The sequence below is a fragment of the Gopherus evgoodei genome, chromosome 2 (genome assembly GCF_007399415.2).
Source record: "Gopherus evgoodei ecotype Sinaloan lineage chromosome 2, rGopEvg1_v1.p, whole genome shotgun sequence".
Taxonomy (NCBI): Eukaryota; Metazoa; Chordata; order Testudines; family Testudinidae; genus Gopherus; species Gopherus evgoodei.
The window spans coordinates 227,551,578-227,565,788 of record NC_044323.1 but is presented as its reverse complement, the minus strand read 5'-3'; the positions used below and the strand labels follow the sequence as shown (position 1 = coordinate 227,565,788).

Here is a 14,211-nt window from a genome sequence, read left to right as displayed (position 1 = left end):
CACACACACACAATAAAAGAGTTATGCCCAAGGTACATAGTAGAGTCCATGGATATATTCAAGCCCCACCGAGAGGAGCTAAGCTCAAGGAGCCCAGAGAACACACACAATCATGTTTTGAGCATCTGCACTCCTGTGAGTGGCAATTCATTTTGGCAACTCACATGGGTGAAGTTTATTTTGTGAGCAGAGCCTGGAAGAATACCACTACTTCATCTCTCCTGTCCTTTCCCTTTGACCCCTAGATAAAAGTACTGAAAGGTTCTTGTCAATTTGAAAAATGAATAATTAAACTAACTTTTGTAATTCTGACAGTCATTATTAAACTAAAATGTAAGTTGTTCCATTGGTCTGTCAGAATGTGTAGCTTCAAGCCTTCTCCTCTTTAAGGCATATTCCTTTCAAGTATAAACAACTGGAAATGCAGTCCTGCCTACATGAGGAAATCTGTTATATAAATGCCCCAGAACTTCATTAACACAGAGTTAAGGTTGCTTGGTGGTGCCTTGTGCCCTTTCAGAATGTGAGAAGTGGTTCAACATAAACTTCTGAAAACCAGGAAATACAACGTTAAGGTACATGCCCCCACCCACCCCCAACTCCTGAAACACAACCTTAACTCTGCCCTCTGGCCCAGCATGCCAATAACACACATACTAGCATTCTGTCATTTACAGAGAACATTTTGGGAACAGAGCACATGAGCATTATAGAGCAAAGTTCAACAGCAGCTTTTTGCTAAGACAAAACTCGTGTTTAGGTCTGGCTTAGCTAACAGGAACTATCTACACTTAAACATTGAGTCCGTTTCACACAAACGATCTTAGACTTGCTAAATTTAACCATCCTTAGGATTCCTCACCTTGAGGATTCCTTCTGAGACATTGCCTTGTCCCTCACTAAGCCCCAAAGACTGCTGTCACATAGATCACCAGGCAGTCCACACAGCAAGAACACTCCTCTGCACCTCTGCTAACACAACCTACAGAATTCTGTGCTGAAATTATGCATATTTGGATACTTAAGGTATGCATGCACCACTTTTCATATCACAGTGCCAAGCTGCTCTAGCTAATCTCTCCACCATTCAACACAGCTACACCTAACACAGTAAATGCAACTGGAGTTCATGCAGATAAATGCTGTAAATCAATTTGTGGAATGCAGCACAAAAATTATGGATTCCATTAGTTCTTCCTCAGTCTATTTATTATAGATTGACAGATTTTAGGGCCAGAAAGGATTATTGGATCATCTAGTCTGTACTCCAGTACATCACGGGCAATTGAACTTCATCCAGTTACTCCTGTATTGAAGCTAATAACTTCCAGAAAGGCATCCAGTGTTGATTTGAAGACTTCAAGTGATGGAGAATCCACCACTTCCTTTGGTAGCTTGTTAACCGTTGCACTCCCTTACTAGATCTTTTCCAGAGGCGACTGTCCACTCCGGAAGGGGCAGCGTTAAGGTTGCATTGCAAGGGTGGTGTGGGAGTGGTAAAGTTTGACTTGTATCATCTAGTGTTGTGTGCTTTTCTGGTTAGACTGGTGTCTGACTTAAATAATTGAATTTCAAGGATGATGCAAGACAGGAAAGGGTTGTGTAATTTTAATTTATAAAACATGTCTGATACCAAATTGAATCTAATGTGAACAAAATTAGTCTCACCATATTTTTCTTTCATGGTAAAAATTTAGTCAGTATGTTTAGTTACTGTTACTGAAAATGCTGAAGTTTTTTTTTTTTTAGTTTCTTTCTTCATTCATATCAACATGTTCTTTGACCATTGAAGGAAAGAGCTTTAAACAATTCCCATCCATTGCACTGGTGGATTTGGTCAGAATCAAGCCATGTTTGGAAAGTATGGATTGGAAAGGAGGTCATGCTGCTGTTAAAACATCTCTTCATCATAGCTGATTAAGCTGGCTAAAGGCATCACTGTGTTTTTTTGTTGGTTTGATTTTTTTGTTATGATTGAAGTTGTTACTCCTGATTATGAGGTAGCACCTAATTTGATTAGGTGTGATGTACAGAGCCATTAAAAACAATCCTTTAAAGTTTAAATTTTATTGGCCAGGATTTTCAAAACCTCGTAGTGATTTTTTTGGGGGTGCCACATTTGGAATGCCTCTAAAGTGGCTGACTTTCAGAAAATGAATGCTCTATACCTTCTGAAAACCAGACCCTTTTAGAGGTATCTCAGATTGGGTACCCCAAATCACTTCTGTTTTGAAAATCTTGACCAATATATTTTGTTTTGAGAATGTGTGAAATCAATAGCTATGTAACACATCTTAAATGTTCTGTGTTGATAACTTATTTTTTATATCTTGCAGGTTTTAAACTTTTACTTGATGTGTTTGGTGTTATGCATGGACCAAAGGAAGAATGTGTTAAAGCTCTGAAGAATGGCCACTTGGTGGCTATCTCGCCAGGTGGAGTTAGAGAAGCACTCTTTAGTGATGAAACCTATGTTCTTGTATGGGGTAATCGTACGGGCTTTGCTCAGGTGGCCATTGATGCAAAAGTGGTGAGTGTGTGAGGAGGATCACAGAACAGAAGCAAAGAAGGTTAGATTTTTAGGTCTTTCTCTGGGGCTAATGCTATTTTTCTCAGCACAGTAAAGCAAATGTTTATAAGTTATAGATGTATCATAAATAGTTTCTTCCTATTTATGTAACTAAATTACATAATTCTATCTCCTCTACTGTTTCTTAATGCATGGGGAGGGATAGCTCCCTTTGTTTGCGCATTGGCCTGCTAAACCCAGGGTTGTGAGTTCAATCCTTAAGAGGCCCACTTAGGGATCTGGGGCAAAAATCAGTACTTGGTCCTGCTAGTGAAGGAAGGGAACTCAATGACATTTTGGGGTCTCTTCCAGTTCTATGAGATAGGTATGCTTAGTTGTATAATTTTTAATTTCCTTTTTTGTCTGATACTGAAATTCAGCGAACTTTTTTTCCACAGGCTCATGTCTCAAACTTTTAATGGTACGGTAGTGTATGTAGTATTGGAGTATCTTTCCTTAAAATGCTAAAAAAAGACTATCGGTGATATATTATCCTAGCATTTGTTTAATCTCTAAGTGTCAGAGTCCAGTAACCAAAATCTGAGTACTTCTGTGGCTCAAAATTATTAGTGTGACTTAGCTAAATGACTTCTATGAATTCCTCTTCCATGCAGTACTAAACTGTTCTACAAGATGTTACAGATGTTTGTTTAAATTCTTAGGAAATGTGAGACAAAATATTTTGTCTCATGTGAGAAATATGCTCATGTAACTAAATGCTGGTGTAATGATGAGCGGTATAGTAGTCATATGTGGCTACAAATGCTAGCTAATGGTGTGCGTGTATGTATGATAGACCAATTTGAGATTAAATAACCTTTAACAATAAGGGCCTCCAAAAGCTTTTGTAAATTTGACAGCCTCATGTCAATTTCTACAGCATCATTAACAATGTATGGTTGGCAGAATATGTTAAATGTTAACATAACTCCCCATAGTTTGCCCTAGCAAATGATTCCTTATATTCCTAGGCATGATGTTTTGCCCAATTTCATTTAGGTCTGAGACAATAACTTTGCCTACATGTATATTAATCAAGCACCTATGGTCCCAGTCATGCAAATCTTGCAGATGTGTAATTGCTTATTTAAGTCCAGAAGGCTACTCAAATGAGTAAAGTCACACATGTGCAAATGCTTGCAGAATCCTGTTCTAAGTGCTGCGAGAGCTCTAAAGCAATACGTGACTTTAAGAAGATTGACCGACTGAAATATACTAACTGTACTAACTCTACATTAGCAGGTGGTATCTTCCAGTTTGGACTTTCAGTACTATGGTAAAATAGCTTGTAGAACATTGTGGTGTTCACTGAAAAATCAGCTGTCTGCCAAATGTATTTATCAAATAAGTTACAAATTTGTTTTCAAATAAACACTATGTAAAACAGTCTTCCACATATTTGCATTAAATTCTTGTCTGTCTTTTTTCTCATAGCCCATCATTCCTATGTTCACACAAAATGTTCGGGAAGGAATTAGGACATTAGGAGGAATAAGTAAGATATAAAATATCTATTTTTCTATTTTTAATGTTCTGTATATGTTCAATCCTCTTACCCCAGTAGAAATACTCTCTTTAAAATCTGTGTTTAGATTTGTCATACGGTCTTATTTCTCAGAGAGGGGGAGAGAAGTCACTACGCTTTAGTGGTATAAACTAAGGTGGAATTGTATTGTCAAATCTTAATATTGGCACTAGCATGGATCAGATGATGACCTACATTATTGTGTGCTTAGTGAAAGGTCTTGATAAAGTAATCTGCTGCTGAATTTGCATGTAGAAGAACAAGTTTTTAGAATAGTACATTTCTCCTACATTAACATGTCTTTTATGCCTACTGTGAGTTTTCTGTTCTGAGTTTGGGAGATAGACCAGCGCTAATTAATGCTGCCTACATTTATTTAGAAGTGGTGAAAAAAATATAAACAGTTCCTCTTAATTTTAATCCATATCTAGTTTGCTAATCAGCCAGAAAATGTGTGTGAAAATAAATACGTGTCCCACCTCTCTCTTTCCACTTACCCCTCCCCTTCAGTTGTTCCAAAACACACACATGAAGTCTAAACAGTTTGCTCCTAGGACAGCTAGATGACAGGGTCTCTGCTGAGCCACCAGTGCAGGTTGCATTAGACACACCTCTCCTCCAGGCTCCTGCATATGGGTCAGAGGATTGCTACAGTAGCCACATCTGTCTGTGTAGCACATTCTGCCTCAACCACAGCTGCTCCTTCTCCTGTTTCACAGTACTACGAGCAAAAAGCAATCTTTCTTCGTGACATTGCTTCCAGTCATGATCAGGGACAGAATTCTGGGCAGAGAGAGCTCGGGCAACAAATGGAGAAGTGCAAGATAGCCATATGTTCTCCATGCACTACAAAATAGACATACAACCATTAACTGATGCAGTATTCAAGCTTCATAGGCCAGAAGGGACCATTATAATCATCTACTCTGACCTCCTCTAAAAATGGCATATGTAGAGGCGGGGTCAAACCCACACCTCCAAAGAGATTGAAGCCTCCATCCAGTTCCTTAGACCATGTAGCTAAGCAACCAGCATAGGAGAGAGGCTAGCTAAGGAAGGCATGACTGGGAATGAAACCCAGGAGCTCCTTTTCACTAGAAAGGCACTAGCTAAGCCATGGTGCTACCCTCTGTAATTCTAAAGATACAGGACCAAACTTGGCTTTTGCAAAAAGCTCCATCCCTAGAAATGCTACAATCTCTAGTGCCTTGGGAGTTTGTTTCTATTCTAGGAAGAATTGGGGTTGTTTCGATCTAATATCTTTCTTGCTATTTGCAGTAGGATTAGTAGATATCTTAGAGAAATTTAGTTAACTTATTATTGGTGTATTTTGTCCTTTTATATCTACCAATCATTGCTTTCATTACATTTGGACTTTCTTAGGACTTACATGCACTGTACACAAAACTTAATAACCCAGTCACTGATGATTTTCTTATCCCTTTACACTCTGTTAAACTAAGTTCTAGTCTAAGGTCACAGGTTTAGTACTGTCACAGCTTTGAGATGACTCCACTCTGGTGACCTTGAGAGAAGTGCTTTAAAAAAAATAGTAAAATAAATAAGCATATGATGGAGGCCACTTAATGCTGACTACTGCCTCTGATTTTGTCTCCTAAAAGTCAATATATAATATGCCATATACACTCTATAGTGCAGGATGGCTCTTTGATCTTCCACATGGTGGGGACCAAAGCAGTAGGTTTTTTGTGTGTACAACTCTCCTTTCTCACCCAGGCCTCTTAGGATTGAAGGATTCCTTTCCCTTCCCTCCAGACCCCAAATCCCTGAAATTCAGGTAGCTATTCTATTCTAAATTGTAGTCTTCTATAGGTTCTTATATTGCCCGTATTACCCTAGTATCTGAGCATCTTTCAGTAGCGTGTTAAGCAATGTGATTTACATCTATCATGTGTGGTTCATTCTCTCCTCCTTATATTTTGGGGGCCAGTGGGAAGAGATGGGTGTACGTGCACGTGTGTGTGCATTTTAGTTTGGTAGGGGGTTGTTTTGGAGATTTTTAAAAATAGATATTTGATATCCTCCCTCCTCTCCTCTCCCTCCCCCCCCGACAGGAATCGGTTGAGAAGGGTCTGCTAGAGGTGCCTGTTTCCATTTCTTTTGTTAGATAGGGGCGGGTTTGCTGCCCTGTGTGCACCTTTCTTCCCTCCAGTCATATCCCCCTCCACAGGATTTTGAGGAGGCTATCTATTAATCTTAACTCCCATCTACCTCAAGTAGCTCTCCTTGCCCTTTCAGTGGCAGTCACTGGATTACCTTCTGCTGTTGGCAGAACAGAACCCTCAAAAGCTCCCTTCCAGATATCATAGGAGAGGGTTGAGGTTACTCTTGTTTTGGCTGTGACTCTTCCATTTTTACAAAGTGAAGATGAAGGGTGGAATAGCGCTTCAAAGATACTGCTGTTCATTTGGGAACCTGAGATCAGAAGCCGGGTTACTTTACAAGTAAATTTATCTACTGCCTCCCAAAGTGCAAATGAATATTTTTTTTTAACTGAAAAACAGGATTATTTAGGTTGATATATGAACGTCTTCGATTACCACTCGTTCCTATATACGGAGAGTTTCCAGTCAAATTTCGTACATACATTGGAGATCCGATTCCATATGATCCAAATATAAATGCTGCAGAACTGTCTGGAAAGGTAAGGTTTGGGGGGTTTTTTCTACTTGCAATACTGAAACTTTTTAAAATACTAGTAGTTGAAAGTCCCTGCTATCATGAAGCCATGTTTAAATAAATAAATAAAAATAAATAGCTGAGAATTCCACAAATTAGAAAGTAAGAGATTGTGAATCCCAGTGATGATTGGACCTAGTGAACTGTGGTTGTTGGGCCAAGAGATCTACTATCTATGCAGTCTTCCTCATACAGCCTATGCAGATTACCTGTAGAGTAAGGGTGGTGATATATCAGTGGCCTAGGATTCTTGGCATGGATGTAATTCATAAAGTCAAAATGGCTGAGAATTTAAAAATCCCAGTGAGGATTGAAACTGGTGATATTCGAAACAAAGAGATAAGACGGTTACTCACCTTTGTAACTGTTGTTCTTCGAGATGTGTTGCTCACATCCATTCCAGGTAGGTGTGCGCGCCGTGCGTGCACGTTCGTCGGAAACTTTTTTACCCTAGCAACTCCAGTGGGCCGGCAGGTCGCCCCCTAGAGTGGCGCCGCCATGGCGCTCTATATATACCCCTGCCGGCCCGCCCGCTCCTCAGTTCCTTCTTGCCGGCTACTCCGACAGTGGGGAAGGAGGGCGGGTGTGGAATGGATGTGAGCAACACATCTCGAAGAACAACAGTTACAAAGGTGAGTAACCGTCTTTTCTTCTTCGAGTGATTGCTCACATCCATTCCAGGTAGGTGACTCCCAAGCCATACCTAGGCGGTGGGGTCGGAGTGAGAAGTCGCGGCACGGAGCACTGCAGTTCCGAAGGCCGCATCCTCCCTCGACTGCTGGACCAGGGCGTAGTGGGAAGCAAAGGTGTGGACCGATGACCAGGTCGCTGCCCGACAGATTTCCTGGATGGGCACACGGGCGAGGAAAGCTAGCGACGACGCCTGCGCCCTGGTAGAATGCGCAGTCACACGGCCCGTAGGGACATGGGCCAAGTCATAACAGGTCCTGATACAGGACGTAACCCAAGAGGATACCCTCTGGGAGGAGATAGGAAGCCCTTTCATACGGTCCGCTACCGCCACGAAAAGCTGGGGGGATTTTCGGAAGGGCTTAGTCCTCTCTATGTAGAACGCGAGAGCCCTACGGACATCCAGCGAGTGGAGCTGCTGCTCCCTGCCTGAGGAGTGAGGTTTTGGGAAAAAAACCGGAAGGAAAATCTCTTGGTTGACGTGGAAGGCTGAGACCACCTTGGGCAGAAAAGCAGGGTGTGGTCTCAGCTGCACCTTGTCCTTGTGGAAGACCGTATATGGGGGGTCTACCACAAGAGCTCGGAGCTCCGGCACCCGTCTAGCTGAGGTGATAGCCACTAGAAAGGCAGTTTTCCAAGAGAGGTAGAGCAGGGAGCAAGTAGCTAACGGCTCAAAGCGGGGCCCCATGAGCCGGGACAACACCAGGTTAAGATCCCAGGTTGGAGCAGGGGGACGGACGTTAGGGAATAAACGTTCCAGCCCTTTAAGGAATCTCGACACCGTCGGGTGAGAAAAAACGGAGCGACCGTCCGCACCCGGGTGAAAGGTGGAGATAGCTGCTAGGTGGACTCGCAACGACGATAAGGCCAGACCTTGCCCTTTGAGGGACCAAACGTAGTCTAAGATTTCGGTTACCGAAACTTCCATAGGGCGGAGATTTCTCTCTACGCACCAACAGGAGAAGCGCTTCCATTTCGCCGAATATGTGGCTCTTGTGGACGGTTTCCTGCTGCTCAAGAGCACCTCTCTCACAGGCGTGGAGCAGCGCAGCTCGGAACCAGTCAGCCACGCAGGAGCCACGCCGCTAGGTGCAGCGACTGCAGGTCTGGGTGACAGAGGGTCCCGTGGTCCTGGGTAATCAGGTCCGGATGAAGGGGCAGGGGAACTGGGTCGGCTATGGCCAAGTCCAGCAGCATGGTGTACCAGTGCTGCCTGGGCCATGCCGGGGCCACCATGATCACGAGAGCCCTGTCCCTGCGCACCTTCAGGAGGACCTTGTGGACCAGAGGGAACGGGGGAAATGCATAGTACAGGTGGGTTGACCACTGGATGAGGAAGGCATCCGCTATCGACCCCGGCTCCCTGCCCTGAAAGGAGCAGAACGCTTGGCACTTCCTGTTCCCTTTGGACGCGAAGAGGTCCACCTGGGGATAACCCCACCTCCGGAAAATGGAGAGAGCGACGTCCGGGCGAAGGGACCACTCGTGTGACAGGAAGGATCTGCTCAATCGATCTGCCAGAGTGTTCCGTACTCCAGGGAGGAAGGAAGCCCTGAGGTGAATGGAGTGGGCTACGCAAAAGTCCCAGAGTCGTATCGCCTCGTGGCACAGGGAGGAGGACCTGGTGCCTCCCTGCTTGTTGATATAGTACATGGTCGTCGTGTTGTCCGTGAACACGGCGACACAACGACCCTGAAGCTGATGACAAAACGCTTGACAAGCAAGGCGGACCGCTCTCAACTCCCGCATGTTGATGTGGAGCCCCACCTCCTCCTGGGACCACAGGCCCTGTGTCCGCAGGGTCCCTAGGTGGGCCCCCCAGCCTAGATCTGAGGCATCCGTTGTCAGGGATACCGAGGGCTGAGAGGGGTGAAAGGGAAGACCCGCACATAATACGGACTGGTCTAACCACCAGCCGAGAGAATCTAAGACCTTCTGGGGGATTGTGACTAACATGTCTAAAGGTTGCCTTGCCGGCCTGTAATGACTGATAAGCCACAGCTGGAGAGGCCTCATGTGGAGCCGAGCGTAGTCGGTCACAAAAGTGCACGCCGCCATGTGGCCTAACAGGGTTAGACATGTCCTCACTGACGTCAATGGGGCTGACCGCAAACGTTGAACGATCGCCGCCATGGTCTGGAACCGTTGCAGAGGCAGCGAGGCCCTGCCCACAGTGGCATCCAGGACGGCCCCGATAAATTCCACCTTCTGCGTGGGCCTCAGAGTGGACTTGTCTGTGTTTATCAAGAGGCCCAGACTTGCAAATATGGCGGTGATCATGCGGACATGGCTGTTGACCTGCTGTTCCGACGTGCCCCAAATCAACCAGTCGTCCAGATAAGGGAACACGTGGACACGGTTGCGCCGAAGATGCGCCACGACAACTGCCATGCATTTTGTAAACACCCTCGGGGCCGTGGACAGGCCGAATGGGAGGACTGCAAATTGATAATGAAGAGCCCCCACAACGAAGCGGAGAAAGCGTCTGTGGCGCGGCCAAATGGCAATGTGGAAATACGCGTCCTGCATGTCGAGGGCGGCGTACCAGTCTCCCGGATCCAGGGATGGAATAATGGTCCCCAGGGATACCATGCGGAACTTCAACTTCACGAGGTATTTGTTGAGTTCTCGCAGGTCGAGGATAGGCCTGAGGCCCCCCTTGGCCTTGGGGATCAGAAAGTAGCGGGAATAAAACCCCTTGCCTTTCTCGTTTTCCGGAACCGCCTCTATAGCTCCTTTGCTGAGGAGCGTCTGCACCTCCTGCCGAAGGAATTGCTCGTGAGAGGGGTCCCTGAAGAGGGACGAGGAAGGAGGGCGGGAAGGAGGAAATGAAACAAACTGCAGGCGGTATCCCGTCTGCACCATGCTTAAGACCCAGCGGTCCGATGTTATTTGGGACCACGCCGGGAGGAAAAACGAAAGGCGGTTGGAAAATGGGGGGGAAGGATCCATAGGGGAAACTGTTACCGCGCCCTCGGGCGCACCTTCAAAATGAAGGCTTAGGACCAGGCGGGGGTTTTGAGGAGCCTTGGTTCTGCCCCCCTTGGTTCCCAGACTGCCTGCGCCTGCCGTTCCTGCCGCGGCGCCTGTAAAGGTCCTGTCGCTGGCGGAACTGGGAAAACGGCCTACGTTGTTGCTGTTGTTGCGACCTAAAGGGTCTACGCTGCGTCACGGGGGTGTGCATCCCGAGGGACCGCATAATGACCCGGTTGTCTTTTAGACTCTTGAGTCTGGGGTCTGTCTTATCAGAAAACAGGCCCTGGCCTTCGAAAGGAAGGTCCTGTATAGTGTGCTGGAGCTCCGGCGGAAGGCCGGAAACCTGCAGCCAGGAGATGCGACGCATCGTAACTCCTGACGCGAGGGTACGGGCAGCCGAGTCCGCAGCGTCCAAGGAGGCTTGTAAGGCCGTGCGTGCGACCTTCTTGCCTTCGTCCAAGATGGCCGTAAACTCTTGGCGAGCATCCTGTGGCAGCAGCTCCTTAAATTTGTCCACTGCCACCCAGGAGTTAAAGGCGTATCTGCTCAGCAGGGCCTGTTGGTTAGAGACCCTGAGCTGCAGCGCCCCAGCCGAATACACCTTACGGCCAAGGAGGTCCATCCGCCTGGCTTCTCTGGATTTGGGGGCCGGAGCCTCCTGGCCGTGACGCTCCCTATCGTTCACCGATTGCACCACCAGTGAACCGGGAGTCGGGTGAACATGTAGATATTCGTATCCCCTAGAAGGGGCCATGTACTTTCTCTCGACTCCTTTCGCTGTCGGAGGGATGGAGGCCGGGGACTGCCAGATAGTATTGGCGTTGGCCTGGATGGTCCGTATGAAGGGCAGGGCGACCCTGGTGGGAGCATCAGAAGAGAGGATGGTGACAATTGGATCCTCTATCTCCGAGACCTCCTCTGCCTGCAGACTCAGATTTTGAGCCAATCGCCTGAGGAGGTCCTGGTGCGCCCTGAGATCCAGCGGGGGGGGACTGTTGGAGGAGGTACCCGCCACCGCCTCATCCGGGGAGGAGGATGATGAGACCCCAGGCACGAGAGTGTCTAACTGAGGGTCTTCCTCAGCCCTCGCCTCTGCCTCCGGAGCCGCAGCGGAGTCCTGCTGTTTGGACCCTTCCTCCCCTTCCGGGGAGGGAGGGGGGCGAGACAAGGAGGCTTCAGGGGCCCTACGCTCCGCAGTGGCCGGTCTAGCAGGGAGCTGCTGGGGGCCCTGGGCCTGATGGTATGCCCAGGGTGTCCAGAATCCCCACTGTTGTGGGCCTTGGTCTTGCAGCGGCGGATCACCGAACAGCGCCGCCTGCCGGTCGGTGCCCAGCGCATACCCGCTGTCCGTCTGGGAGGATACGGACGGCTGTCTCAAGGGCCACGGTGGGGCCGACCCCGGATGGTAAGGGTCTGCGCGGGCCAGCACGGAGGATCGTCTCGGTGCCGGGGACCTGTGCCGGGAGTCATATCGGTGCCGGGATCGGGACCGGGATCTGTCACGGTGCCGGGATCCTGATCGGTACCGGGCGCCGCTTCGGTACCGGGACCTGCCACCAGCTCGGTGCCGGGAGGTCGACCGGGACCTACCACCAGCTCGGCGCCGGGAGGTCGACCGAGACCGGGACCTGCCACCAGCTCGGTGCCGGGAGGTCGACCGGTGCGGCGAGTAGCGTCGGGACCTGCTCCTGGAGTCGCGGTGCCGGTGTCGCCGACTGGAGCCTGACCGCGACCGCCTCGATGCCGACCGTTGCCGCGAGTGCGACCGGTGCCGCTGAGGGGAGCAGTGCCGGGACTGCGAGCGGCGTCGGGATCTGGAGCGCCCGAGACGTCGGGACCTGGATGGCGAACGACTGTCTCTGGGCGGCGCCGACATCATGGGCTTGCCTCTGGACACAACCCGCACCGGAGGTACCGGGGGTGGCAGCCGAGTGGGCTCAGTCAGGGCAATAAGGTCCCGAGCCGAGGCGAAGGTCTCCGGTGTGGATGGGACCACTACCTCAACCCCAGATCTCATGGGGGAGCTCGGCGGCACCGGACTCAACGGACCCGCCGGGCCCGGAGTCAACGGTGCTGACGGTGCCGGCGGCGCTGCGGCCGATGTCGAGGCCGGGCGCTCAAGCCGGGTCTGCCTGGCCGGAGTATCAGACTTCGACGGCCTTGGCTCTGATTCCAGTGCCGTAGAGGGTCGGTGCCGAGGAGTCTTCTCGGTGCCGGAGCGATCCGGTGCCGGTGCCGATACCACGGCCTGCGAAGCCGACGGGTCAAGTGCCGCCTCCATTAGGAGAGTTCGGAGCCTCTGATCCCTCTCCTTCTTTGTCCTCGGCTTAAAAGCCTTACAGATGCGGCACTTGTCGGATCTGTGCGATTCCCCGAGGCACTTCAGGCACGCTTCGTGGGGATCGCTGGTAGGCATGGGCTTCTTGCAGGCCGCACACTGCTTGAAGCCCGGCGAAACAGGCATGAGCCTGGCGCCGGGTGCCGGGAAGGGCTAAGCCCCCGGCGAAGAACTACTTAACAACTATTTAACTAAACTATCTACTTAACAAACTAATTAACAACTATAATGGAACTAGAGATGAACGATAGATAAACGATAGAGAACTAGGAGAGCTAGGGACGTGGAGGACAGCTAAGCCGCACTCCACAGTTCCAACGACCGACACGGCGGTAAGAAGGAACTGAGGAGCGGGCGGGCAGGCAGGGGTATATATAGAGCGCCATGGCGGCGCCACTCTAAGGGGCGACCTGCCGGCCCACTGGAGTTGCTAGGGTAAAAAAGTTTCCGACGAACGTGCACGCGCGGCGCGCACACCTACCTGGAATGGATGTGAGCAATCACTCGAAGAAGAACTGTCCATCATGCTTGTAGCTGTTTCTGTCCCTTCACACTGACTCATCAGAAACTCTAGGTTTCAGAGTGACATAAGGAGAAAGTGACAATCCTGGAAGCTTATTAAAGTAAAAGCTGTTTTATCCAGCATGTTTGGGGAATGTGGGGGTGCTGGTAAATGAAAAATGTGGGTTAACTAAGAGGGAGGGAGTTTAGGTGGGGGGTTGGGGAGAGGGAGGAGGTGCGGGGCATGGGCTCTGGGAGAGAATTTGGGTGTGGGAGGGGGTCTTGGGGCAGTGGGGGGACTTCGGGGTGCCTGACACTGGGGGCGCTCAATTTGGGCAGCACATGTGGCAACCTGTGCTGGGTGCTCCTAGGTGGAGTCACGGCAGGCGACTCTGTGTGCTGCCTCCACTCACAGGTGCCGCCCCTGCAGCTCCCATTGGCTGCGGTTTCTGGCCAATGGGAGCTGTGGAGCCAGTGCACAGAGCCACCTGCTGCGCCTCCATCAAGAGCAGCTAGGATAGGTCGCCCCTTGTGGGAAACCGCCTTAGCTGAGCGCCCCCCGAATCTGGTACCCTGAGCCTCCTCTTGTGCCCCAACCCCATGCTTCGAGCCCCCTCCAACACCCAAACTCCCTCCCAGAGCCTGCGCTCCACATCCCATCACATGCCCCCAACACACTGTGCTAACTAGGGTATAAACTGGACTTCCAATGCAGGTCAGAAATTCTGGTTTATAGAGCTTTCTGGTTGGTGAAGTGCTGGATAAAACAACTTTTACTGATACGGGAAGTATTTGTTTTCAAGTTAGTGATTTTTATCTTAGAGTTTGCTAATTAAGTGTTACATAGCGCAGTGTGGCCCTCTAACATACATCTATAGTTGTTACATCCCTGTTTTATGTTGTCAGAATTCA

General features: G+C 49.0%; 2 protein-coding genes across 9 annotated transcripts in view; one reads left to right on the top strand and one right to left on the bottom strand.

Annotated features, from left to right (window-relative positions):
- Positions 1-14,211, bottom strand: part of XKR4 (XK related 4) — a 393,035-nt gene that overhangs the window by 2,661 nt on the left and 376,163 nt on the right. The gene's annotated exons all lie outside the window — the stretch shown is intronic.
- The window catches only part of LOC115646792 (transmembrane protein 68-like), a 42,945-nt gene that overhangs the window by 26,186 nt on the left and 2,548 nt on the right, over positions 1-14,211 (top strand). For 6 of the 7 annotated variants that reach the window (XM_030553109.1, XM_030553107.1, XM_030553104.1 and 3 more), the window contains 3 exons: positions 2,337-2,530; positions 4,004-4,064; positions 6,620-6,759. In XM_030553109.1, coding sequence (XP_030408969.1) covers positions 2,337-2,530; positions 4,004-4,064; positions 6,620-6,759 — 395 coding nt within the window. Of the gene's footprint in view, positions 1-2,336; positions 2,571-4,003; positions 4,065-6,619; positions 6,760-14,211 lie in introns of those variants that run through there. The other variant, XM_030553110.1, reaches the window with a different exon arrangement.